At 39.5% G+C, this 26,434-nt stretch overlaps 1 protein-coding gene and 1 long non-coding RNA gene across 4 annotated transcripts in view; one reads left to right on the top strand and one right to left on the bottom strand.

Moving 5' to 3' along the window:
- Positions 1–315: 315 nt before the first annotated feature.
- The window catches only part of LOC133539586 (uncharacterized), a 96,002-nt gene continuing 69,883 nt past the window's right edge, over positions 316–26,434 (top strand). For both annotated transcript variants that reach the window (XR_009803440.1, XR_009803439.1), the window contains exons 1-4: positions 316–369; positions 964–1,088; positions 2,745–2,816; positions 14,954–15,015. This is a non-coding gene — a long non-coding RNA (uncharacterized LOC133539586). The remainder of the gene's footprint in view (positions 370–963; positions 1,089–2,744; positions 2,817–14,953; positions 15,016–26,434) is intronic.
- prdm1b (PR domain containing 1b, with ZNF domain) overlaps positions 22,834–26,434 on the bottom strand; it is a 40,730-nt gene continuing 37,129 nt past the window's right edge. For both annotated transcript variants that reach the window (XM_061881606.1, XM_061881607.1), the window contains one exon: positions 22,834–25,479. In XM_061881606.1, coding sequence (XP_061737590.1) covers positions 24,946–25,479 — 534 coding nt within the window. In that variant the 3' untranslated portion in view covers positions 22,834–24,945. The remainder of the gene's footprint in view (positions 25,480–26,434) is intronic.

The raw sequence follows: 26,434 nt of genomic DNA, 5'->3' as shown, positions 1-26,434 counted from the left end.
ATTTGATGCACTTTTTTTGGTTTGTATGCTTGTGAATCTGGGCTATCTATTAAGTAAGACTACTTATTATGTTGAAGGGGGCAGGAAATATAAAGTTTTCTTCATCCTGTTCCTTTTCAAGCATAAGTGTGTAAATATGAACATCAATGAAGGAGATAAATCAAAATGAAAAAAAATTTATATTACAGCCCGAGATTGTCATTTTCATGCAACTGGCAAATCTCACCGCTGGGTGGCAGTGCAGCCCTAATATGTAGTTCAAATGCGTGCAGTACCCACTTATGCCGTTGAGCGGCGCTATAAGTCGAGGTGTCGGTTCAACGACGTCGCATTGAACTGAGGAATCGACAGAAGAAGCATCACATGCAAGTATGAAGTCTAATATTCGACTAAATAAGTACTATTCGTGTACCTACTGTAAATAAATCATAATATATTGAACGTTTTTAGGGTAAAGAACGTGTAAATTAACGTATTCAAGTGGAAGTAACAAGAGAAAGTTTATCCCGGGCCACTTCCTTAATAGAGTCATTCAGGAAATGACGTGGCATATTTGCATTACCTCGAGGAACTTTTACTTTTTTATTTATTCGTTTTAATTTGTTTAAGTAAATGGTTTTATCTTAGTAATGTTTCTCACAATTAGGTAAAAACTGTATTTATGTTGACTATGTATGATTAAGATTAAGGGGTGGGGGGGTATTATTTAGAACAGGGGTCTCAAACCCGCGGCCCGTGGGCAAAATGCGGCCCGTGAGACGTTAATTTGCGGCCCGCACCTTGATGTGAAAATTTAATGTTGGTGCGGCGCCCGAGTTTTATATGAAAGGCCCTTTACAGCGTCATACCTATACACCCTCGATTTTTCCGTCATACCTATATATTCTCGGATTTTCCGGGTGACTTCCGTCAGCGTCCCTCCAGGTGTAATCATTCTCCCATATTTCACCTAATCAACATTAGGTTAAATACGACGGTGGAAGCATCCGACGGTCAGGGGCGGGCCGGTGGGAGGAGACAAGAGAGTCCGCAGCTGCCTCTTTGACATGTGAAGGAGGAACGACGCAAGCTCTCCGCTCATGTCTACGGTAAGATCCGACCTATTACCACCATTTTCTCACCGCCGGTTGACATGTGGTAGGGAACCATGTTCGCTTGACCACTCTGTTCCATAGTAAAGCTTCACCGTCATCTTTCGGGAATGTAAACAATGAAACACCGGCTGTGTTTGTGTTGCTAAAGGCGGCCGCAATGCACCGCTTCCCACCTACGTCTTTCTTCTTTGACGTCTCCATTATTAATTGAACAAATTGGAAAAGATTTAGCAACACGGAAGTCCATAATACTGTGGAATTATGCGATGAAAAGAGACGACTTATAGCTGTGAACGGTGCTGGACCAAAATGTCATCTACAATTGGTGACGTCACGCGCACGCGTCATCACTTTAGCATGGTACTTCCGTGCGAAATTTAAAATTGCAATTTAGTAAACTAAACCGATGCAATGTAAATATTTCATCATTGATGTATAACAGGGGTGCCCATTACGTCGATGGCGAGCTACCAGTCGACCGCGGGGGGTGTGTCAGTCGATCTCCAGCCAGGCTTTTAAAAAAAATAGACCTAAAAAATGAGTGATCATCAATCTTCACCAAGACGTCACTTAAATGACATTCACGGTACCGGAGGGTCTTGTGAGATGACGCTGGCTGCTGCAAGATCATTATTATGAAAATATGACCGAGAGGAAGGCGAGAAACACTTTTTATTTCAACAGACTCTCGCGCCGTACCTTCCGTCAAAACTCTAAAGGCCGACTGCACATTTCCTATCTTCACAATAAAAGCCCTGCTTCATGCTGCCTGCGCTAACTAAATACAGAGTCTCGGAAAACTGGCGTGCACAAGCGATCCCTCAGAAAGCTGGCGTGCACAAGTTTCCGAGACTCTTATTTTGTTAGCGCAGGCAGCATGAAGCAACAGTGGTGGCCACGCCCGGGAATCATTTTGGTGATCCTTCCTTCCTTCATCCTTTTCTACCGCTTATTCCCTTTCGGGGTCGCGGGGGGCGCTGGCGCCTATCTCAGCTACAATCGGCAGAAGGCGGGGTACACCCTGGACAAGTCGCCACCTCATCGCAGGCCAACACAGATAGACAGACAACATTCACACACTAGGGCCAATTTAGTGGTTGCCAATCAACCTATCCCCAGGTGCACGTCTTTGGAAGTGGGAGGAAGCCGGAGTACCCGGAGGGAACCCACGCATTCACGGGGAGAACATGCAAACTCCACACAGAAAGATCCCGAGCCTGGATTTGAACCCAGGACTGCAGGAACTTCGTATTGTGAGGCAGAAGCACTAACCCCTCTGCCACCGTGAATTTAACCCCCCAATTCCAACCCTTGATGCTGAGTGCCAAGGAGGGAGGTAATGGGGGAAGTTGTTCATATGTTGTCAATATTCAGTGTTTTATCCTTCATAGTTAATATTGTATATCCCAATTTTTGGATTTTCATGTACATTCTGGGTGTCTCATTCAGAAAAAAAAAAAAAATTCCATTCTGTTTTTTAAGGCGGTCTGTCATAACGTTTTTAGCATTCAATCTGACATTATTGTGAGGTTTTGTATTAGTGTTCCTACACATTTTGTTCTCTAAATTTGGCCCCCTGAGTCAAAATAATTGCCCAGGCCTGAATTAGAGTCTAACTCTGGTGTGTGTGTTTTCTGTCCTACTATGCAGGTGTTTGCTTTTTCTGCTATGACCAACTGAAAAGAACTGGATTCAACGGCCCTTGCAAACTTCTACCTCAAAGTAAGTAAACCCGTCCTTTTTTTAACTGTTATAGTTACGGTTCAGCAGTATCGCATCATTCTCTATTTAAAAGCCTTTAGAGTTTACTGCTAATTTAGCATCGTTTTGAACGCGATCAGCTTGATCGATTCGCGGCAGTATCTAAAAGGACCGTATTATTTAAGTTCATATTGTCGCCAAACTTTTTTCCAAAGGTATTTTGTGTAAGGAACATTTTGTTATTATAATGTTTTGCTCATTTATTGTGTTTTGACTGACGCCTAATTGGAATCCTAATTTTGAATTGGCTTTAGACCACAGCTCCTTAGTGCTCCTTGGAGCACTTTTAAAAAAGGAATGAATTTTTTTTGTTTTGTTTTAGTATGTTTTTTGTTTGAGGACAAGCATGACACAAATCTTCCCATTGTTAGAAATCCCACTGTTTAATATGTTTGTGTGTATACTTCACTGATGAGACTATTTGGTGAACGTCGTTTTGTCCTACTAATTTTGGCAGTTCTTGAACCCACCATAGTGTGGACTGTGACGCAACAGTTTTGTTTACATGCAAAATCCTCTACTCCTTCTTTGTCTCATTTTGTCCACCAAAAGTTGTATACTGTGCGTGAATGCACGAAGGTGAGCTTTGTTGATGTTATTGACTTGTTGGGAGTGATAATCAGGCATATTTGGTCAGTGCATGACTGCAAGCTAATCAATGCTAACATGCTATTTATGTGAGCTGTATGTACATATTGCATAATTATGCCTCAGTTTTAGATATGTTTAATATATTTAATATGTTTGTGTGTATACTTCACTGATGAAACTAATTGGTGAACATTGTTTTGTCCTACTAATTTTGGCAGTTTTTGAACCCACCATAGTGTGGACTGTGACGCAACAGTTTGTTTACATGCAAAATCCTCCACTCCTTCTTTGTCTCATTTTGTCCACCAAAAGTTGTATACTGTGCGTGAATGCACGAAGGTGAGCTTTGTTGATGTTATTGACTTGTTGGGAGTGCTAATCAGGCATATTTGGTCAGTGCATGACTGCAAGCTAATCAATGCTAACATGCTATTTAGGCGAGCTGTATGTACATATTGCATAATTATGCCTCAGTTTTAGAAATGTTTAATATGTTTAGTATGTTTGTGTGTATACTTCACTGATGAGACTAATTGGTGAACATCGTTATGTCCTACTAATTTCGGCAGTTCTTGAACCCACCATAATGTGGACTGTGACGCAACAGTTTTGTTTACATATAAATTCCTCTACTCCTTCTTTGTCTCATTTTGTCCACCAAAAGTTGTATACTGTGCGTGAATGCACGAAGGTGAGCTTTGTTGATGTTATTGACTTTTTGGGAGTGATAATCAGGCATATTTGGTCAGTGCATGACTGCAAGCTAATCAATGCTAACATGCTATTTATGTGAGCTGTATGTACATATTGCATAATTACGCCTCAGTTTTAGATATGTTTAATATGTTTAATATGTTTGTGTGTATACTTCACTGATGAGACTAATTGGTGAACATCGTTTTGTCCTACTAATTTCGGCAGTTCTTGAACCCACCATAGTGTGGACTGTGACGCAACAGTTTTGTTTACATGCAAAATCCTCTACTCCTTCTTTGTCTCATTTTGTCCACCAAAAGTTGTATACTGTGCGTGAATGCACAAAGGTGAGCTTTGTTGATGTTATTGACTTGTTGGGAGTGCTAATCAGGCATATTTGGTCAGTGCATGACTGCAAGCTAATCAATGCTAACATGCTATTTATATGAGCTGTATGTACACATTGCATAATTACGACTCAGTTTTAGGTATGTTTAATATGTTTAGTATGTTTGTGTGTATGCTTCACTGATGAGACTATCTGGTGAACATCGTTTTGTCCTACTAATTTTGGCAGTTCTTGAACCCACCATAGTGTGGACTGTGACACAACAGTTTGTTTACATGCAAAATCCTTTACTCCTTCATTGTCTCATTTTGTCCACCAAAAGTTGTATACTGTGCGGGAATGCACAAAGGTGAGCTTTATTGATGTTATTGACTTTTTGGGAGTGCTAATCAGGCATATTTGGTCAGTGCATGACTGCAAGCTAATCAATGCTAACATGCTATTTAGGCGAGCTGTATGCACATATTGCATAATTATGCCTCAGTTTTAGGTATGTTTAATATGTTTAGTATGTTTGTGTGTATACTTCACTGATGAGACTATCTGTTGAACATTGTTTTGTCCTACTAATTTCGGCAGTTCTTGAACCCACTATAGTGTGGACTGTGACGCAACACTTTGTTTACATGCAAAATCCTCCACTCCTTCTTTGTCTCATTTTGCCCACCGAAAGTTGTATACTGTGCGTGAATGAACAAAGGTGAGCTAACATGCTATTTAGGTGAGGTGTATGCACATATTGCATAATCATGCCTCAGTTTTAGGTATATTTGAGCTCATTTAATATCCTTTACTTGTATCCTCTTTGTATATAATTTAGTTTTGCTTGCCTCAGGACACGTTATCTGTATGTAATATTGGCTGCATTCCAGATACGGTAGTTGTTTGTGTGCCATGTTGTTCCAGACTACAGCAAACATTACCTAGCTTGCCAAAGATGGCAATAAATCTATTAAAAGAAGACAGCCTGTCATTTTCTCTAACTTGGACACACACATTTATACCTTTGGCCATTAAAAGCCAGTAATTTCCAGGAGTTATGTCACCTACTGAGTAGGCTCCGATTTACTAATGGTTTCTAATGTTGTAAAAATGTGTAGAATTAATATTACATTTCAACATTTCTGTCAACAAAGATTTGCTTCAGCCTGCGACACATAGTCATTTTGATAGAAGGCTATTATAGGTAATATAGAGACTTACGTCATGTGTTGCCTTCATTATAACACTTATATGCGGCTTTTCATTATTTTGCGTCCCCAGACGGATGTATTTTTTTGTGTTTTTGGTTCAATTTGGCTCTTTCAACGTTTTGGGTTGCCAATCCCTGCTTTAGACCAATGGCATGTTTTACATTTTTATTTGTATTTGTTTATTTGCACACAAAAACAAATACTTTGAATATTAAATGTAAAGCAAAACTCATGCGCGTGTGTTGTTAAGAAGAACTCCAAGTGTCGCGGTTTGATTGATTGATTGAAACTTTTATTAGTAGATTGCACAGTTCAGTACATATTCCGTACAATTGACCACTAAATGGTAACACCCCAATAAGTTTTTCAACTTGTTTAAGTCGGGGTCCACATTAATCAATTCATGGTACAAACCCCATTTCCATATGAGTTGGGAAATTGTGTTAGATGTAAATATAAACAGAATACAATGATTTGCAAATCCTTTTCAACCCATATTCAGTTGAATGCACTACAAAGACAAGATATTTGATGTTCAAACTCAAAAACTTTGTTTTTTTTGCAAATAATAATTAACTTAGAATTTCATGGCTGCAACACGTGCCAAAGTAGTTGGGAAAGGGCATGTTCACCACTGTGTTACATCACCTTTTCTTTTAACAACACTCAATAAATGTTTGGGAACTGAGGAAACTAATTGTTGAAGCTTTGAACGTGGAATTTTTTACCATTCTTGCTTGATGTACAGCTTAAGTTGTTCAACAGTCTGGGGTCTTGTTGTCGTATTTTACGCTTCATAATGCACCACACATTTTCGATGGGGGACATGTCTGGACTGCAGGCGGGCCAGGAAAGTACCCGGACTGTTTTACTACGAAGCCACACTGTTGTAACACGTGGCTTGGCATTGCTATGCTAAAATAAGCAGGGGCGTCCATGATAACGTTGCTTGGATGACAACATATGTTGCTCCAAAACCTGTATGGACCATTCAGCATTAATGGTGTCTTCACAGATGTGTAAGTTACCCATGCCTTGGACACTAATACAACCCCATACCATCACAGATGCTGGCTTTTGAACTTTGCGCCTATAACAATCCAGATGGTTATTCTCCTCTTCGTTCCGGAGGACACCACATGCACAGTTTCCAAATATATTTTGAAATGTGGACTCGTCAGACCACAGAACTCCTTTCCACTTTGCATCAGTCCATCTTAGATGAGCTCGGGCCCAGCCAAGCCGACGGCGTTCCTTTGTGTTGTTGATAAAAGGGTTTTGCTTTGCATAGTAGAGTTTTAACTTGCACTTACAGATGTAGCGACCAACTGTAGTTACTGACAGTGGTTTTATGAAGTGTTCCTGAGCCTGTGTGGTGATATCCTTTACACACTGATGTCGGTTTTTGATGCAGTATCGCCTGAGGGATCCAAGGTCCGTAATATCATCGCTTACGTGCAGTGATTTCTCCAGATTCTCGGAACTTTTTGATGATTTTACGGACCGTAGATGGTAAAATCCCTAAATTCCTTGCAATAGCTCTTTGAGAAATTTTGTTCTAAAACTGTTCGACAATTTGCTTAAAAATTGGTGACCCTCGCCCCATCCTTGTTTGTGAATGACTTATCATTTCATGGAAGCTGCTTTTATACCCAATCATGGCACCCACCTGTTCCCAATTAGCCTGCACACCTGTGGGATGTTCCAAATAAGTGTTTAATGAGCATTCTTCAACTTTATCAGTATTTATTGCCACCTTTCCCAACTTCTTTATCACGTGTTGCTGGCATCAAATTCTAAAGTTAATGATTATTTGCAAAAAAATAATGTTTATCAGTTTGAACATCAAATATGTTGTCTTTGTAGCATATTCAGCTGAATATGGATTGAAAAGGATTTGCAAATCATTGTATTCTGTTTATATTTACATCTAACACAATTTCCCAAATCATATGGAAACGGGGTTTGATAAATAGACACTCTTCGCTGAGATGGTTGTGACCCCAAGATGGCGAGACAGGATACAAAAAGACAAAAGAGTCCCTAATTATCGCAATCAGGGTGTGCACAGAAAGCACAGGCAAGCTTGAAAAGCAAAGCAAAGAAAGCTCCATAACAACTGTAACAATTAAAATAATCCAGCTTTGTCTGAAAGGCAACTGACATTTAAGAAGCCTGATTGGCAACCTGTAACAGGTGTGGCCAGATTCCCAATCAAGTGAGAGAGAGAGGCCAGAGGAGTGGTGGAGCCAAACAGCAAGTGGAATGAAAAAAAGAAGCTTTGAAACTGGAATTCTTTCCCATTCTTGTTTTATGTAGAGCTTCAGTCGTTCAACAGTCCGGGGTCTCCGCTGTCGTATTTTATGTTTCGTAATGCGTCACACATTTTCCATGGGAGACAGGTCTGGACTGCAGGCAGGCCAGGAAAGTACCCGCACTCTTTTTTTGGAAAGCCACGCTGTTGTAACACGTGCTGAATGTGGCTTGGCATTGTCTTGCTGAAATAAGCAGGGGCATCCATGAAAAAGACGGCGCTTAGATGGCAGCATATGTTGTTCCAAAACCTGTATGTACCTTTCAGCATTAATGGTGCCTTCACAGATGTGTAAGTTACCCATGCCTTGGGCACCAATGCACCCCCATACCATCACACATGCTGGCTTTTCAACTTTGCGTCGATAACAGTCTGGATGGTTCGCTTCCCCTTTTGTCCGGATGACACGATGTCGAATATTTCCAAAAACAATTTGAAATGTGGACTCTTCAGACCACAGAACACTTTTCCACTTTGCATCAGTCCATCTTAGATGATCTCGGGCCCAGAGAAGCCGGCGGCGTTTCTGGGTGTTGTTGATAAATGGCTTTCGCTTTGCATAGTAGAGCTTTAACTTGCACTTACAGATGTAGTGACGAGCTGTATTTAGTGACAGTGGTTTTCTGAAGTGTTCCTGAGCCCCAAGTGGTGATATCCTTTAGAGAATGATGTCGGTTTTTGATACAGTGCCGTCTGAGGGATCGAAGGTCACGGTCATTCAGTGTTGGTTTCCGGCCATGCCGCTTACGTGGAGAGATTTCTCCAGATTCTCTGAACCTTTTGATGATATTATGGAGCGTAAATGTTGAAATCCCTAAATTTCTTGCAATTGCACTTTGAGAAACGTTGTTCTTAAACTGTTTGACTATTTGCTCACGCGGTTGTGGACAAAGGGGTGTACCTCGCCCCATCCTTTCTGGTGAAAGACTGAGCATTTTTTGGGAAGCTGTTTTTATACCCAATCATGGCACCCACCTGTTCCCAATTAGCCTGCACACCTGTGGGATGTTCCAAATAAGTGCTTGATGAGCATTCCTCAACTTTATCAGTATTTATGGCCACCTTTCTCAATTTCTTTGTCACGTGTTGCTGTCATCAAATTCTAAAGTTAATGATTATTTGCAAAAAAAAAAATGTTCATTAGTTTGAACATCAAATATGTTGTCTTTGTAGCATATTCAACTGAATATGGGTTGAAAATGATTTGCAAATCATTGTATTCTGTTTATATTTACATCTAACACAATTTCCCAACTCATATGGAAACGGGGTTTGTATATCAACCAATAACCTTTCACGTGTATTTGGTGGGTCCCCCTAACGCAGGGGTCGGGAACCTTTTTGGCTGAGAGAGCCATGAAAGCCAAATATTTTACTATGTATTTCCGTGAGAGCCATATAATATTTTTTAACACTGAATACAACTTGGGCGGTATAGCTCGGTTGGTAGAGTGGCCGTGCCAGCAACTTGAGGGTTGCAGGTTCTATCCCCGCTTCTGCCATCCTAGTCACTGCCGTTGTGTCCTTGGGCAAGACACTTTACCCACCTGCTCCCGGTGCCACACACACTGCTTTAAAAATGTAACTTAGATATTGGGTTTCACTATGTAAAAATGCTTAAGTCACTAGAGAAAAGCGCTTTATAAATATAATTCACTTCACTTCACGACTAAATGTGTGCATTTTTATTAAAACCAACATACATATATAATAAGTATCTTCTTCTTTTTAATAACATTGTTATTCTGAAGCTAACCAATAATGAATAAAATAGTTCTTACCATTGAACGGGTGCGGTTGAGAACGGGTGGATGGTTTAGAATGTATGAGAATGTTTTATATTCAACCAAAAATAAACAAAAGGAGAGTGCCGCTTAGTAAAGGCATTGAAGCAAAATTAAACTAAAACTGAACTAGCTGCAAAGTAAACAAAAACAGAATGCTGGACTTAAAGCGTGGAGAGCAGATGGTGTCCACAAAGTACATCCGTACATGGCAAGACAATCAACAATGTCCACACAAAGGAGTGCGTCCGCACAACTTAAATAGTCTTGATTGTAAAAACAAAAGCAGGTGCGATGAGTAGCATGAAACTGCGACAGGAAAATACCAACAAAAGAGGAGACGCTACCAAAAAAAGAAGCGCAAAACACACAGGAAAACACCAAAAAAACTCCAAGTAAGTCGCGGCGTGATGTGACAGGTGGTGACAGTACACCTACAATGAGACAAAGAGCTATTGCGAGAACAACTTTTTATCGTCAATAACGGCTACTGAGTTTCATTTTTTTACGTTTTCCGCTGGTGGAGCGCCTCAAAATTTTTTCAGTGAAAAAAAAAGGTGCCTTGGCTCAAAAAATGTTGAAAAACACTGATTTATCGTGTTAAGCAATGCCAGCTAAGATGTATCTGAGAGCCAGATGCAGTCATCAAAAGAGCCACATCTGGCTCTAGAGCCATAGGTTCCCTACCCCTGTTCTAACGTAAAAGTGCTTCTGTTTCATTCAAGAATTGATGACTTGCAGTATGTAAGTTCTTGTGTGTCATTACGGTAAAAGCTTACATCTTAGGGCCGCTGCACTTTCAGAATGAATGTTTCTTATCCAAATGTGGATGCACTATCACATGTGAGTCACATACACTAGAATTACATGTGAGAAGTAGTCATCTGAGAATGCAAACTTTGCCCATAACCAGGCTAGGCCAGCTCCATTACATGTAAACCTAGAGTCTAGAACAGGGGTAGGGAACCTATGGCTCTAAGGCAGGGGTGCCCATTACGTCGATCGCGAGCTACCAGTCGACCGCGGGGGGTGTGTCAGTCGATCTCCAGCCAGGCTTTTAAAAAAAATAGACCTAAAAATGAGTGATCATCAATCTTCACCAAGACGTCACTTAAATGACATTCACGGTACCGGAGGGTCTTGTGAGATGACGCTGGCTGCTGCAAGATCATTATTATGAAAATATGACCGAGAGGAAGGCGAGAAACACTTTTTATTTCAACAGACTCTCGCGCCGTACCTTCTGTCAAAACTCTAAAGGCCGACTGCACATTTCCTATCTTCACAATAAAAGCCCTGCTTCATGCTGCCTGCGCTAACTAAATACAGAGTCTGGGAAAACTGGCGTGCACAAGCGATCCCTCAGAAAGCTGGCGTGCACATCACTTGTGCACGCCAGCTTTCCGAGACTCTTATTTTGTTAGCGCAGGCAGCATGAAGCAGGGATTTTATTGTGAAGATAGGAAATGTGCAGTCGGCCTTTAGAGTTTTGACGAAAGTCTGTTGAAATAAAAAGTTTTTCTCGCCTTCCTCGCTGTCATTTTTTCATAATAATGAACTGGCAGCAGCCAGCGTCATCTCACAAGACCCTCGGGTGCCGTGAATGTCAATCAAGCAAGCTACGGAATTTGCCGCCAATGTTTTTCTTGTAAAGTGTATGGAAGCTGGATGAATTAGATGCCAAAAACCAACCACTTTCATGTGGTATTGTACAGAAAGGACAACTTTTTTTCTCCTCCATTTAAAATGTGGGCGTTATCATCATTACTGTCTGATTCCAATCAATGCAAGTCATCAGAATCAGGTAATACACCAACTTATATTCTTGTCTTCGTGAAAGAAAGACATCTATATGTGTTACACATGCTTGTATTATCATTAAACACATTTAACTTGTTTACAAAAATGTCTCTTTCATAAATAAATAAATATAAATGATATATATAAATGAGGTAGATCCCCTCGAGTTGGTCAATTGAAAAGTAGCTCGCCTGCAGAAAAAGTGTGGGCACCCCTGATCTAGAGCCAGATGTGGCTCTTTTGATGACTGCACCTGGCTCTCAGATAAATCTGAGCTGACATTGCTTAACACGATAAGTAATGAATAATTCCGCTGGTAATCACAGTGTCAAAAATAACGTTCAAAATATAAAACATTTTCATGCATTTTAATCCATCCATCTGGTTCCTACCGCACCTGTTCAAGAAGTCGCATTCATGGTAAATAGTATTTTATTTAATGTTGGTTAGCTTCATAATAAGAATGTTATTAAAAAAATTAGAGACTTATTATACTCTAAAAATGTTGGTCTTACTTAAAAATGAACAAATTTAGTTGTATTCAGTCTTAAAAAAATATTATATGTCTCTCACTGAAATACTTTTTAAAATATTTGGCTTGTATGGCTCTCTCAGCCAAAAAGGTTCCCGACCCCTCAGGCTCTAGAATGTGGACGAGACAAGGAAAGATTGCGAAACAACCCTTGTTCCTTTTCTGGGTGTTCCATGACCGCACTGTCTCTCTCGAGCAATAAATAACTCTAGATTTGTTATCTCTAGGATGAGTCAATTTTGTTGAAAGCCGAACACACGTTAATGGTGTGTCTCAATAGATCTCATAAAGGTCCTTTAATGACCATGACTTTCCGAAATGCCCCAAATTAGCCAATGCCCCTGAGTCCTCTTTTCCTTTTCCTCTCTATTTTCCTTTCTTGGAAATGAATTTTCAAGTCAAAGTTTGTACCCCAAAAATCAGTATTCTTCTTCCTCCAAACACAACGAGTGGAAAATAAGTATTTGGTCAACCATTCCTCACTGATGGAAGGAGGTTTTGGCTCCAAATCTCACGATACATGGCCCCATTCATTCTTTCCTTAACACGGATCAATCGTCCTGTCCCCTTCGCAGAAAAACAGCCCCAAAGCATGATGTTTCCACCCCCATGCTTCACAGTAGGTGTGGTGCTCTTGGGATGCAACTCAGTATTCTTCTTCCTCCAAACACCACCAGTTGAGTTTATACCAAAAAGTTCTATTTTGGTTTCATCTGACCACATGACATTCTCCCAATCCTCTGCTGTATCATCCATGTATCCATTTTGGTATAAACTCAACTCGTCGTGTTTGGAGGAAGAAGAATACTGAGTGAGAACACCATACCTACTGTGAAGCATGGGGGTGGAAACATCATGCTTTGGGGCTGTTTTTCTGCTAAGGGGACAGGACGATTGATCCGTGTTAAGGAAAGAATGAATGGGGCCATGTATCCTGAGATTTTGAGCCAAAACCTCCTTCCATCAGTGAGAGCTTTGAATGGTTGACCAAATACTTATTTTCCACCGTAATTTACAAATACATTCTTTAAAATTCCTACAATGTGAATTCCTGGATTTTTTTTCAGATTCTTTCTCTCACAGTTGAAGTGTACTTATGATGAAAATTACAGACCTCTGTCATCATTTTAAGTGGGAGAACTTGCACAATCGCTGGCTGACTAAATACTTTTTTGCCCCACTGTATATATATATACACACACACATGTGCTGCTGGCATCACATTCTAAAGTTAATGATTATTTATCAGTTTTAACATCAAATATGTTGTCTTTGTAGCATATTCAACTGAATATGGGTTGAAAAGGATTTGCAAATCATTGTATTCTGTTTATATTTACATCTAACACAATTTCCCAACTCATATGGAAACGGGGTTTGTAAGTAAACATTGATTGATTGACTGATTGATTTTATCAACCAGCAAAAGATTTATTTTTAACGAGATGGCCTAATTCTTAAATTGAATTTAACTTTAAGAAGGACTTCACACACAATAGTCAACATTTACAAAACTGAAAAGTACAGTAGTCTTATGAATAATACAAAACGTTCTTCTCAAACTAGTTTATCATCACGTCAGATGCATCGTGCCTTAAAGATTCTGTATTCTCTTCCCATTTACACAGAGAAACTTAAACAGTAATTTTTATGTTACGCTTCTGGCTCAGCAGGTACACACTTGTGTTGTGAAACAAAGTTACGATGCTTGCTCTCATCATAATTTGTTTATAAATGCGGTAGAAACAGCAAATACACAAATCTAACTTACAGTTGTGTAGAAGTCACCATGGCTCGAATGCTGATGGCATCTTATAACGTCAAAAATAAAATGTGTCCTCTTCATATTACGATGTAGAACACGTTAAAGCCGCACATTTTTGTTTTGGCAGTTAGAATAATCATGTATATGTATTATCGCATGACTTTAATAAGCTTAAAGTCTGATGCTGTAGTTATTAGCTATTGTGCTCAAGCTGCATTGTTTCTATCTGTGTAAGGACAAGACTTCTTGTCTGAGGGGTGGCCTCAGCCGCAGATGTTACCTTTGTTTTAGCCCGCTAACAGCCAAGGACTTCAAGGACCTCAACGAAGATAAGATGACAGCACGCAGACGAAGCAGAAACGAGGAAATCACAAGGCCCCAGCACATTCATGCTTTGCATGATATATGTGACCACTCCTTTTAGAGGCGGCCTCAGTGATGTTGACTATGGAACTCTTGAATAAATAGAGGGACGCGGGAGCTGAACCTTAGAGCGTAGGGCGAGACTGTGACTAAGCGTGCAGCGCCATGCGTTCTCCTCATGAGCTAAATTGAACTCTGTCTCTGTATGGTTCCTTGCTTCTTGTCTGTTTAATAGATGTCATCAGTATTTGGGTCTAATATTGGCACCGCCCAGTGAAAAACTTCCTCATCTGACAAGGAAAAGCACCTGATTGGCTTTACTTTGTAGCTAAGCCCCACCCTCCCTAATATTTGACCCTATTAAATAACTCTGGATATATTAGGAACTCGTCCCACCCATCTACAAGACGAAATTAAATATGATTGGATTTCTTTTCTGACAACTTTTAGTCTTCTTTGCATTTGTAAAATGAAACGTGTAATGTGATATTTTTGTGAGCATAATAAAATATACTTTCTCAACTTCAAAAAAGTTTATTTAAGAGGGAAAGACATTTTTCTTTTTCTTTTTTGCATAATTGGAGTTGTTTACAAATGCACCAAATCATTACATTTCAAAATGTTTGATTCTTTCAATATTATATATTATTCTAACTGATCTATTGTAACACTGTAGGTGAATAAAGCGTATTTTGGTATTTATTTTGTCAGGGACTCGCTTGGCTGCGGTAGTTGTGACCCCAAGATGCAGAAGACAGGAAGATGACGTGCAGGTAAGACAAGTCTTTGATTAAACTCAAAGCAGCTAAAAGTCAGTAACAAAGCTCAATCATCGAGCCCTGACTGGAGGGCGAGGCAGGCATGAATAGTGGCCTTATTGGCAACTGCAACCAGGTGTGCCAGGCTGCTAATCAGGGACAGAGTGAGGGAACGAGCGCTCAGGGAGCCTTTCAGGAAGTGGAACTAAAATAAGAGCGCTGACCAAGAAATGAACACAAAACTAAGGAAACATGACAAACAAGTGACACGAGATATGACAGATCGTCTCATATTTCCTCATATTTTTCTACACAATATCTCAGATATGGTAACATTATCGAACAGTAGACTGATATGAAGTCATTTTTGGTCCAATACATATTTTGCTTAATTCGTTAATGAATTATTTCTTGCCAAATTGTTTCATTATTTTTATATGAGATTTCCAGTTTATTTTATTGTCTAATATTACATACAAAAATGTGATTTCTCTTATCCTTTCAATGTCTACTCTGTCTATTTGTAATTGTGTTTGACTTTCTTGTCTACTGTTACCAAATAGCATTATTTTACAAACCCTGTTTCCATATGAGTTGGAAATTGTGTTAGATGTAAATATAAACAAAATACAATGATTTGCAAATCATTTTCAACCCATATTCAGTTGAATATGCTACAAAGACAACATATTGGATGTTCAAACTCATAAACATTTTTATTTTTTTTGCAAATAATCATTAACTTTAGAATTTGATGCCAGCATTAAGTGACAAACACTTATATGGAACATCCCACAGGTGTGCAGGCTAATTGGGAACAGGTGGGTGCCATGATTGGGTATAAAAGCAACTTCCATGAAATGCTAAGTAAATCACAAACAAGGATGGGGTGAGGGTCACCACTTTGTAAGCAAATTGTTGAACAGTTTTAGAACAACATTTCTCAACGAACTATTGCAAGGAATTTAGGGATTTTACCATCTACGGTCCGTAAAATCGTCAAAAGGTTCAGAGAATCTGGAGAAATCACTGCACGTAAGCGATGATATTACGGACCTTTGATCCCTCAGGCGGTACTGCATCAAAAACCGACATGAGTGTAAAGGATATCACCACATGGGCTCAGGAACACTTCATAAAGCCACTGTCAGTAACTACAGTTGGTCGCTACATCTGTAAGTGCAAGTTAAAACTCTACTATGCAAAGCCAAACCCATTTATCAACAATATCCTGAACCACCGTCGGCTTGGCTGGGCCCGAGCTCACCTAAGATGGACTGATGCAATGTGGAAAAGTGTTCTGTGGTCTGACGAGTCCACGTTTCAAAATAAACTTGGAAACTGTGGACGTGGTGTCCTCCGGAACAAAGAGGAAAATAACCATCCGGATTGTTATAGGCACAAAGTTCAAAAGCCAGCATCTGTGAAGGCACCATTAATGCTGAAAGGTCCATACAGGTTTTGGAACAACATATGTTGCCATCACAGACATGACACCTCCAGATTTGGTCCAATATTTACAAATTAATTGAAGCTTTTAACTACTTTGTTCATTTTGTCATTGTTTACACTTGCGTCTGAGAAGTATTGAGGGTAATCTTTCTTAGTGTCATTTTTAATGATGCCATTTAGTAGGGCTGCGAATCTTTGGGTGTCCCACGATTCGATTCAATATCGATTATTGGGGTCACGATTCGACAATATATCGATTTTTTCGATTAATTTCCATTTTTCGATCAAAAACGATATTTTTTCGATTCAAAACGATTCTGTATTCATTCGATACATAAGATTTCAGCAGGATCTACCCCAGTCTGCCGACATGCTAGCAGAGTAGTAGATAAAAAAAAAAAAAAAGCTTTTATAATTGTAAAGGACAATGTTTTATCAACTGATTGCAATAATGTAAATTTGTTTTAACTATTAAACAAACCAAAAATATGACTTATTTTATCTTTGTGAAAACATTGGACACAGTGTGTTGTCCAGCTTATGAGATGCCATGCAAGTGTAAGCCACTGTGACACTATTGTTCTTTTTTATTATTTTTATAAATGTCTAATGATAATGTCAATGAGGGATTTTTAATCACTGCTATGCTGAAATGATAACTAATATTGATACTGTTGTTGATAATATTCATTTTTGTTTCACTACTTTTGTTTTGTTCTGTGTGGTGTTTGTGTCTCCTCTCAATTGCTCTGTTTATTGCAGTTCTGAGTGTTGCTGGGTCAGGTTCCGTTTTGGAATTGGATTGCATTGTTATGGTATTGCTGTGTGGTGGTTTGTTGGATTGATAAAAAAATAAACAAAACAAAAAAATCGATTTTTTAAAAATGAGAATCGATTTCGAATCGATTTTTCCCCACACCCCTACTATTTAGGATGCTGACCTTATTGCTCTCATGCTTTCAATTACTTTGTTAATTTTGTCATTGTTTACGCTTGCGTCTGAGAAGTATTGAGGGTAATCTTTCTTAGTACCATTTTTAATGATGCTATTTAGGATGCTCACCATATGGCTCTCATGCTGTTTTTGTTATTTCACGAAAACAATCTTTCTTACATGCTCGTAAGCTTGTTTTTTGTACATTTTGTACTTACTTTCGTCCTTTTTTATATATTTTATAGCGAAGGCTTGACGTCTTTGACAAGTTTACACAGGCATCCTATCATGTGAGTTCACTTTATGGGTCCAATAGTTTTACGCCATTGCACATTCATACTCATACTATAAGAACTGTAATTGGTGTTGCAGTTGTATGACTGCACAATTGAGTAAAGATGGAAATTTTGCGCAATAGTGTGTAGGTGTTGCTGTTATTACTCCTACGCAGCGCATAAGGAAATGCTTTTTTTTTCTTTTTGAGAAAGTGAGGTCATTGTACAAGACAAAAGAAACATTAGAGAGTTACTGGAAAGAGCAAACTTTGAATTGGTGATCGGAAACTTAAATGAACATCTACAATAAAAGAAGGAAAACCAAGCGTGCTTAAAGAACACTTACAATAATACTAACAATAAAACTTAATGTTTGCTCCTGAATTGGATGACTTTGTGCATAATGTTATGACTACAGAATTTATTATGGTGTCAACTATGTCACTATGATATAGTCAGTCCTTGTGAGACTAATTTAACATTAAGAGCGCAACAAACTGTTCTTCAGAAAATTACAGTTATTAATAGGCGTCATTGTAACACCTCTTGTATGTCAAAATAACCTGAAAATGTAAACAAACATGTTTTAAACTTTTGAGGTTCTTAGTTTTTTTTTTTAGGTTTTATGGCACTCATTAAAGTGCTTGAACACATTCTAAATTTGAACTTAAGAACACTAATGTACAAACCCCGTTTCCATATGAGTTGGGAAATTGTGTTAGATGTAAATATAAACAGAATACAATGATTTGCAAATCCTTTTCAACCCATATTCAGTTGAATATGCTACAAAGACAACATATTTGATGTTCAAACTGATAAAAAAAAAAAATTCTGCAAATAATCATTAACTTTAGAATTTGATGCCAGCAACACATGATAAAGAAGTTGGGAAAAGTGGCAATAAATACTGATAAAGTTGAGGAATGCTCATCAAACACTTATTTGGAACATCCCACAGGTGTGCAGGCTAATTGGGAACAGGTTGGTGCCATGATTGGGTATAAAAGCAGCTTCCATGAAATGCTAAGTAATTCACAAACAAGGATGGTGCGAGGGTCACCACTTTGTAAGCAAATTGTCGAACAGTTTTAGAACAACATTTCTCAACGAGCTATTGCAAGAAATTTAGGGATTTTACCATCTACGGTCCGTAAAATCGTCAAAAGGTTCAGAGAATCTGGAGAAATCACTGCACGTAAGCGATGATATTATGGACCTTTGATCCCTCAGGCGCTACTGTATCAAAAATCGACATCAGTGTGTAAAGAATATCACCACATGGGCTCAGGAACACTTCATAAAACCACTGTCAGTAACTACAGTTGGTCGCTACATCTGTAAGTGCAAGTTAAAACTCTACTATGCAAAGCGAAATCCATTTTTCAACAACACAAAGGAACGCCGCCGGCTTCTCTGGGCCCGAGCTCATCTAAGATGGACTGATGCAAAGTGGAAAAGTGTTCTGTGGTCTGACGAGTCCACATTTCAAATTATATTTGGAAACTGTGGACGTGGTGTCCTCCAGGACAAAGAGAAAAATAACCATCCGGATTGTCATAGGCGCAAAGTTGAAAAGCCAGCATCTGTGATGGTATGGGGGTGCATTAGTGCCCAAGGCATGGGTAACTTACACATCGGTGAAGACACCATTAATGCTGAAAGGTACATACAGGTTTTGGAGCAACATATGTTGTCATCCAAGCAACGTTATCATGGACGCCCCTGCTTATTTCAGCAAAACAATGCCAAGCCACGTGTTACAACAGCGTGGCTTCGTAGTAAAAGAGTGCGGGTACTTTCCTGGCCCGCCTGCAGTCCAGACCTGTCTCCCATTGAAAATGTGTGGCGCATTATGAAGCGTAAAATAGGACAGCGGAGACCCCGGACTGTTGAACGATTAAAGCTTTACATAAAACAAGAATGGGAAAGAATTCCACTTTCAAAGCTTCAACAATTAGCTTCCTCAGTTCCCAAACGTTTATTGAGTGTTGTTAAAAGAAAATGTGATGTAACACAGTGGTGAACATGCCCTTTCCCAACTACTTTGGCACGTGTTGCAGCCACGCAATTCTAATTATTTTTTGCACAAAAAAAAAATAAAGTTTATGAGTTTGAACATCAAATATGTTGTCTTTGTAGTGCATTCAACTGAATATGGGTTGAAAAGGATTTGCAAATCATTGTATTCTGTTTATATTTACATCAAACACAATTTCCCAACTCATATGGAAACGGGGTTTGTAGAATAATAGATGTAAAACCAAGTGTGCTAAAAGAACACCTACAATAATACTAACAAATATGCTGTTCATTAATGCATAATGTTTGCTCTTGAATTGGATGACTTTGTGCATAATGTTACGACTACAGAATTTATTATGGTGTCAACTATGTCACTATGATATATTCAGTCCTTGTGAGACTAATTTAACATCAAGAGCGCAACAAACTGTTCTTCAGAAAATTACAGTTATTAATAGGCGTCATTGTAACACCTCTTCCTTGTATGTAAAAATAGGTTTTAGGGCAGTGGTTCTCAACCTTTTTTCAGTGATGTACCCCCTGTGAACATTTTTTTTTTAACTCAAGTACCCCCTAATCAGAGCAAAGCATTTTTGGTTGAAAAAAAAAAAAGATAAAGAAGTAAAATACAGCACTATGTCATCAGTTTCTGATTTATTAAATTGTATAACAGTGCAAAATATTGCTCATTTTGTAGTGGTCTTTCTTGAACTATTTGGAAAAAAAGATATAAAAATAACTAAAAACTTGTTGAAAAATAAACAAGTGATTCAGTTATAAATAACGATTTCTACACATAGAAGTAATCATCATTAAAGTGCCCTCTTTGGGGATTGTAATAGAGATCCATCTGGATTCATGAACTTAGTTCTAAACATTTCTTCACAAGAAAATAAATCTTTAACTTTCAGGCTTGCCACTGACAGTTTGTTTGTGTTTTAGTTTTTCCTCTGTGTGTTTGGTATTTCCTGTCCTTAGTTCCTGTCAGCACTCTTATTTTGGTTCAGCTTCCTGTTTGTCTCCCTGAGTGCTTTGTTTCCCCTCAGCTGCGTCTGAGTGGCACCTGGCCACACCTGGTGTCAATCAGCCCACTCCTATTTGTACCTGCTTTGTCTTCCAGTCAGTGCTGGATTATTGATTTGTCTTGTCGATGTCATGTAGTATCGCTCCTGTCGTGTTGTACCGTGTCGTGTCTTTGCAGCGTAGAAGTAACTTACATTTGTTTGATGTATGTAGCTTACCGTTTTTGTTCCCTGCTTCCAGTTTGTTTTCATATTACAATTACGACTTCTGTTTTCCCGCTTGCTATTCGCTAACTTCCACGCTAGCTTCCACGCTAGACCCCTTTCTGTTTTTGCTAGCTTTCATGCTAAGTTCCTTTTAGGGCGGTATAGCTCGGTTGGTAGAGTGGCCGAGCCAGCAAATTGAGGGTTGCAGGTTCGATTCCCGCTTCCGCCATCCTGGTCACTGCCGTTGTGTCCTTGGGCAAGGCACTTTACCCACCTGCTCCCAGTGCCACCCCCACTGGTTTAAATGTAAAAATTAGATACTGGGTTTCACTCTGTAAAGCGCTTTGAGTCACTAGAGAAAAGCGCTATATAAATATAGTTCACTTCAGTTCACTTTTCGAGCTCCCATGCTAGCTCTCTTAATTGGTTACCCGCCTTGTGTGCGCTTTTTGTTGTACCCCTTTTGTTTTTTTTTGTTTTAGTATTTATATTAAATCATGTTTTCTCATTCGATGCCTGCCTCCTTTTCTGCATCATGGGGGTCGTCACAAACAAACTTTGACATTAACATCAATATTTATGGAACATGTCCACAAAAAAATCTAGCTGTCAACACTGAATATTGCATTGTTGCATTTCTTTTCACAGTTTATGCAGTTACATTCATATTTTGTTGAAGTATTATTCAATAAATATATTTATAAAGGATTTTGAATTGTTGCTATTTTTAGAATTACAAAAAAAAAATCTCACGTACCCCTTGGCATACCTTCAAGTACCCCCAGGGGGTACGCGTACCCCCATTTGAGTACCACTGTTTTAGGGCACTTATTGAAGTGCTTGAACACATTCTAAATTTGAATTTAAGAACACTAATGTAGTTGAAATGACACTTTTAGATATTAGTTGCCGACAAAATATGTTTGTAACTTAGTCCTGTAACTCCAAATTTTCAGCAGCTATTCATGTCACACCAAGATTGGGTCCGCGACCCACCAATGGAGAATTACTGCTCTGCAACACTTCTGTTCCGGGTGTTTTGGTTTGTTTTGGGTACTTTAGCTTTTGGTGTGATTGGTCATTGATATCATTTTGCAGGATTTATTTGTGATTTTTGTGGCCTAAAATGAAATTGATTCGTGGCAGATTTTTTTTAGAAAGTTGCGGCAAAAGTTGTGATGTTTTTAGGCTTTTATTTTGAATACCATTGAACCAACTTGTTATGATCCGCTGCCCAGGATCATATTATGTACAGGTTTTGAGTATTTTTTTGTATTATGTTCTGCTAATGTTTGCCTTAGTTCCTGGTTGCACTTCCTTGTTTGTTCTGTCTGTCTGTTCTGTTGTTGATGATTTTAGGTTGGCATGAAGAATTTGGAGGTAATCCTCCTTTTTCATTGTCCCATTTACTGTCTTTAAGGCCCCGCTCATAATAATACCACCACCATGCTTCACGGTAGGTGTGGTGTTCCTGGGATTACAAGCCTCACCTTTTGTCTTCCAAACATATTGCTGGGTACTGTGGCCAAACAGCTCAATTTTTGTTTCATCTGACCACAGAACTTTCCTCCAAAAGGTCTTAACTTTGTTTATGTGATGTCAGATGAAACACAAATTGAGTAGAAACTTGCCGGAAGCTTGTGGATGGCTACCAAAAGCAGTGAAACTTGACAAGGGACATGTAAGCAAATATTAAGATTGCTGTATGTATACTTTTGACCCAGCAGATTTGGTCACATTTTCAGTAGACTCATAATAAATTCATAGACGAACCCAATTTAATGACTGTTTTTTTGTGACTAACAACTATGTGCTCCAATCACTCTATAACAAAAAAATAAGAGTTGTAGAAATGAACTTTTGTATATAAAACAACTGTAATAATGGCATAAAAAACATTGACGAAAGCCAGCCCACATATAGAAACAATATCTTTATTATTCTAAATCATATAAAAGTATCATCAAAATAGTATCTCACATATAAATTCTTACAATCTCAAACCTGCTTCCAAAAATAAACTACAGGGTCAAATCTTGTATAAAAACAAACCTAAAAAAATGATAAGACATACAGTACATGTGTAGCAACATATACATATTGTGGAAAAAAAAACAAGAAAATTTCCCCATCATTGTTGTGTTTTTACCCACTTTCTGTGCTTAATGACAAACATTGCGCTGTTTTGTTATTCACTGGATAATGTCAGCTCTACTTAAGTACCATGTGAAGAAAGGATTTGGATTAAGCTTGTTTTGGAATATTATGTACAGTGCAAACTACCAACTTCATCACTATTCAATAAGCACTGCAAGGGTTGCTTAAAACACATGTTTTACGACCATATAAACGGTTTCGAGTATAGCTTTTTATTTGGCGGCACTTTGTTGTAATACTTATTGTAAATATGTCAATTTTTTCCCTTTTTAGTAATAAATAAATAAATTAGTCATTGTCAAACAGGAAAATGATTGGTGCCAGACACGAGACACACACAACACACAAAAGAAGCAAGGATGATAAACTATTGTCACTACTGATCCTGAGCCTTGTTTTGCCTAGCATTGATTAAACCAGTGTTTTTCAACCATTGTGCCGCGGCACACTAAATGTGCCGTGAGATACGGTCTTGTGTGCCGTGGGAGATTATCTAATCTCACCTAATTGGGTTAAAAATATTTTTTGCAAACCAGAAATTATAATCCGTAAATGTGACGACATTGAGTGTCTGTACTGTCTAGAGCTCGGTAGAATAACCGTGTAATACTCTTCCAGATCAGTGGGTGGCAGCAGGGAGCTGATTGCTTTGTAGATGTCGGGAACGACGACAATGGTTTGCAGGTAAAAAGGTATCTAATGCCTAAACCAAAAATAAACTAAAGACGAGTGCCGCTAAGAAAAGGCATTGAAGCTTAGGGAAGGTTATGCAGAACTAAAACTGAACTGGCTGTAAAGTAAACAAAAACAGAATGCTGGACGACAGCAAAGACTTACAGAGTGTGCAGCAGACGGCGTCCACAAAGCACGTCCATAAATGACATGACAATCAACAGCAAAATAGGAACGCAAGACAAAAACTTATTGCAAACCACAAATTATAGTCCGTAAATGTGACGACATTGAAAGTCTGCACTGTCTGGAGCTCGGTAGAATAACCGTGTAATACTCTTCCATATCAGTGGGTGGCAGCAGGGAGCTGATTACTTTGTAGATGTCGGGAACGACGACAATGGTTTGCAGGTAAAAAGGTATCTAATGCCTAAACCAAAAATAAACTAAAGACGAATGCCGCTAAGAAAAGGCATTGAAGCTTAGACGAATGCCGCTAAGAAAAGGCATTGAAGCTTAGGGAAGGTTATGCAGAACTAAAACTGAACTGGCTGTAAAGTAAACAAAAACAGAATGCTGGACGACAGCAAAGACTTACAGCGTGTGGAGCAGACGGCGTCCACAAAGTACGTCCGTAAATGACATGACAATCAACAACAAAATAGGAACGCAAGACAAAAACTCAAACACTACACGAACGAAAACACCCAAAAAGTCAAAATAATGTGACAGTACACCTACTTTGAGATGAGCTATAGTGACAATTATGGTTTGAATTCACATCAAAGAATGTCTTTTTACTGAGTTTAATTTTTTTAATGTTTTCTGCTGGTGGCGTGCCTCAGAATTTTTTCAATGAAAAAGTGTGCCTCGGCTCAGAAAAGGTTGAAAAACACTGCATTAAACAACTAAATAAATAAACAAACACCACTAAACAAGTTCAAAAATAAGTTAACACACAAAAAAAAATAGTCTACCTGAGTGAAAACAATTTACTTCACAGCTTAACAAGATCCCTTGGGTTTTTTTTGTTTTGTTTGTTCTTTCTTCCACCTTTGTGTAACTCTTTGGGAGAAAAGTCCTGTCTTTGGAATGCTCTTATTTTGGTGTGTTGGTTTGAAGCCCTCTTGGACGATCACAATCCAGGCTACATTTGGCGACACGGGTTCTCTATGGTCCATCTTTCAATCTCCTTTGTGTCTCACTGGCTCTCCGCCTTCACCGTCGGCCGCTTGTTGAGATGCAACACGCTGGCTCTCTCCTGATAGGCCGGCGTGGAAGCGGGCGCGTTGATAGCCACAGTCAGATCTTTCAGCAGGAGAGTGGCCTCTTTCTGGTCTTCCTTGCCGTCGCCTTCAAAGGTGCGAGCGAGCCATTTCTCCACGGCCTCCTCCACCTGTGGCGCCGACGCCGTTTCCGCCAGCGTGTCGGCTTCCTGGCTGGCGTCGAAGCGCTCCAGCATTTCTTTCATGTGCACGTTAGCCGCCGAGCCGGCGTTGGCCGGGCAGCAGCTGCGTTGATGGATGCGTAGGGAGAAGCGGTGGAAGAAGGCCTGGGAGCACAGCTGACAGTGGTAGAGGCGGTCGCGGCCGCTGTGCAGGCGGCGGTGCAGCTTGAGGTGGATGTATTGGGTGAACTTGGTGCTGCAGAGTTTGCACTGGTATGGTTTCTCCCCGGAGTGGAGTCGGAGGTGAGTCTTTAGGTTGCTGGTGCTGCTGAATCGCTTTTGACACACCTGGAACAAACAAATGACCGTTACACGCGAATCCCTAAGGCAGTGGTGTCAAACTCAAATACAGAGTGGGGCCAAAATTTTAAACGGAACAAAGCCGCGGGCCAAGGTTGAAGAAATGAACCTTTTAATAGGGACCCAAACAAGTTTTGCATTAAGTATTGAACAAGCAAGGCTTATATAACTTTAGTGACATGCAAAGTCCAGTTTCAAATATTAATTAAAGCTGCAAGCAGCGTTGGTCGGGTCCGCCTTTGGCCGCTGCCAAGCCCTGGTCTAAGTCAGACCTACATAGAGGTCTTTGTTTCATGTCTCTACGACATTCCTAACAGAAGTTAAATGATAAATAAATGGGTTGTACTTGTATAGCGCTTTTCTACCTTCAAGGTACTCAAAGCGCTTTGACACTACTTCCACATTTACCCATTCACACACACATTCACACACTGATGGAGGGAGCTGCCATGCAAGGCGCCAACCAGCACCCATCAGGAGCAAGGGTGAAGTGTCTTGCTCAGGACACAACGGACGTGACGAGGTTGGTACTAGGTGGGATTTGAACCAAGGACCCTCGGGTTGCGCACGGCCACTCTCCCACTGCGCCACGCCGTCCCTACAAGCAGTTTTGTCTGGGGTTTTTCCTAGGGGGGACTAGAGCGCAATTTTGACTTTTGGGGTTTGGTTTTTTATTAGATGGCAATTTTCGCCAGTCCTGATGTGTGTGTAAAATTTGGTGAGTTTTGAAGCAAGTTAAGGGGGTCAAATTACAGATCGGCGTTTCTGGATGTTGTTGATAAATGGCTTTCGCTTTGCATAGTAGAGCTTTAACTTGCACTTTGAAGCATTTTAAGGGAGTCAAATTACAGCTCAAAGAGGCAAAAATGACATTTTTTAGGAAACTTTGCGCAGGGGTTCTTTGAAGGCGCGTAAAATCAAAACCGGAGCAGTAATCAAAACT

The sequence above is a fragment of the Nerophis ophidion genome, linkage group LG21, assembly GCF_033978795.1.
Source record: "Nerophis ophidion isolate RoL-2023_Sa linkage group LG21, RoL_Noph_v1.0, whole genome shotgun sequence".
Lineage (NCBI taxonomy): Eukaryota > Metazoa > Chordata > Actinopteri > Syngnathiformes > Syngnathidae > Nerophis > Nerophis ophidion.
This window is presented reverse-complemented; position numbering and strand designations above follow the sequence as displayed.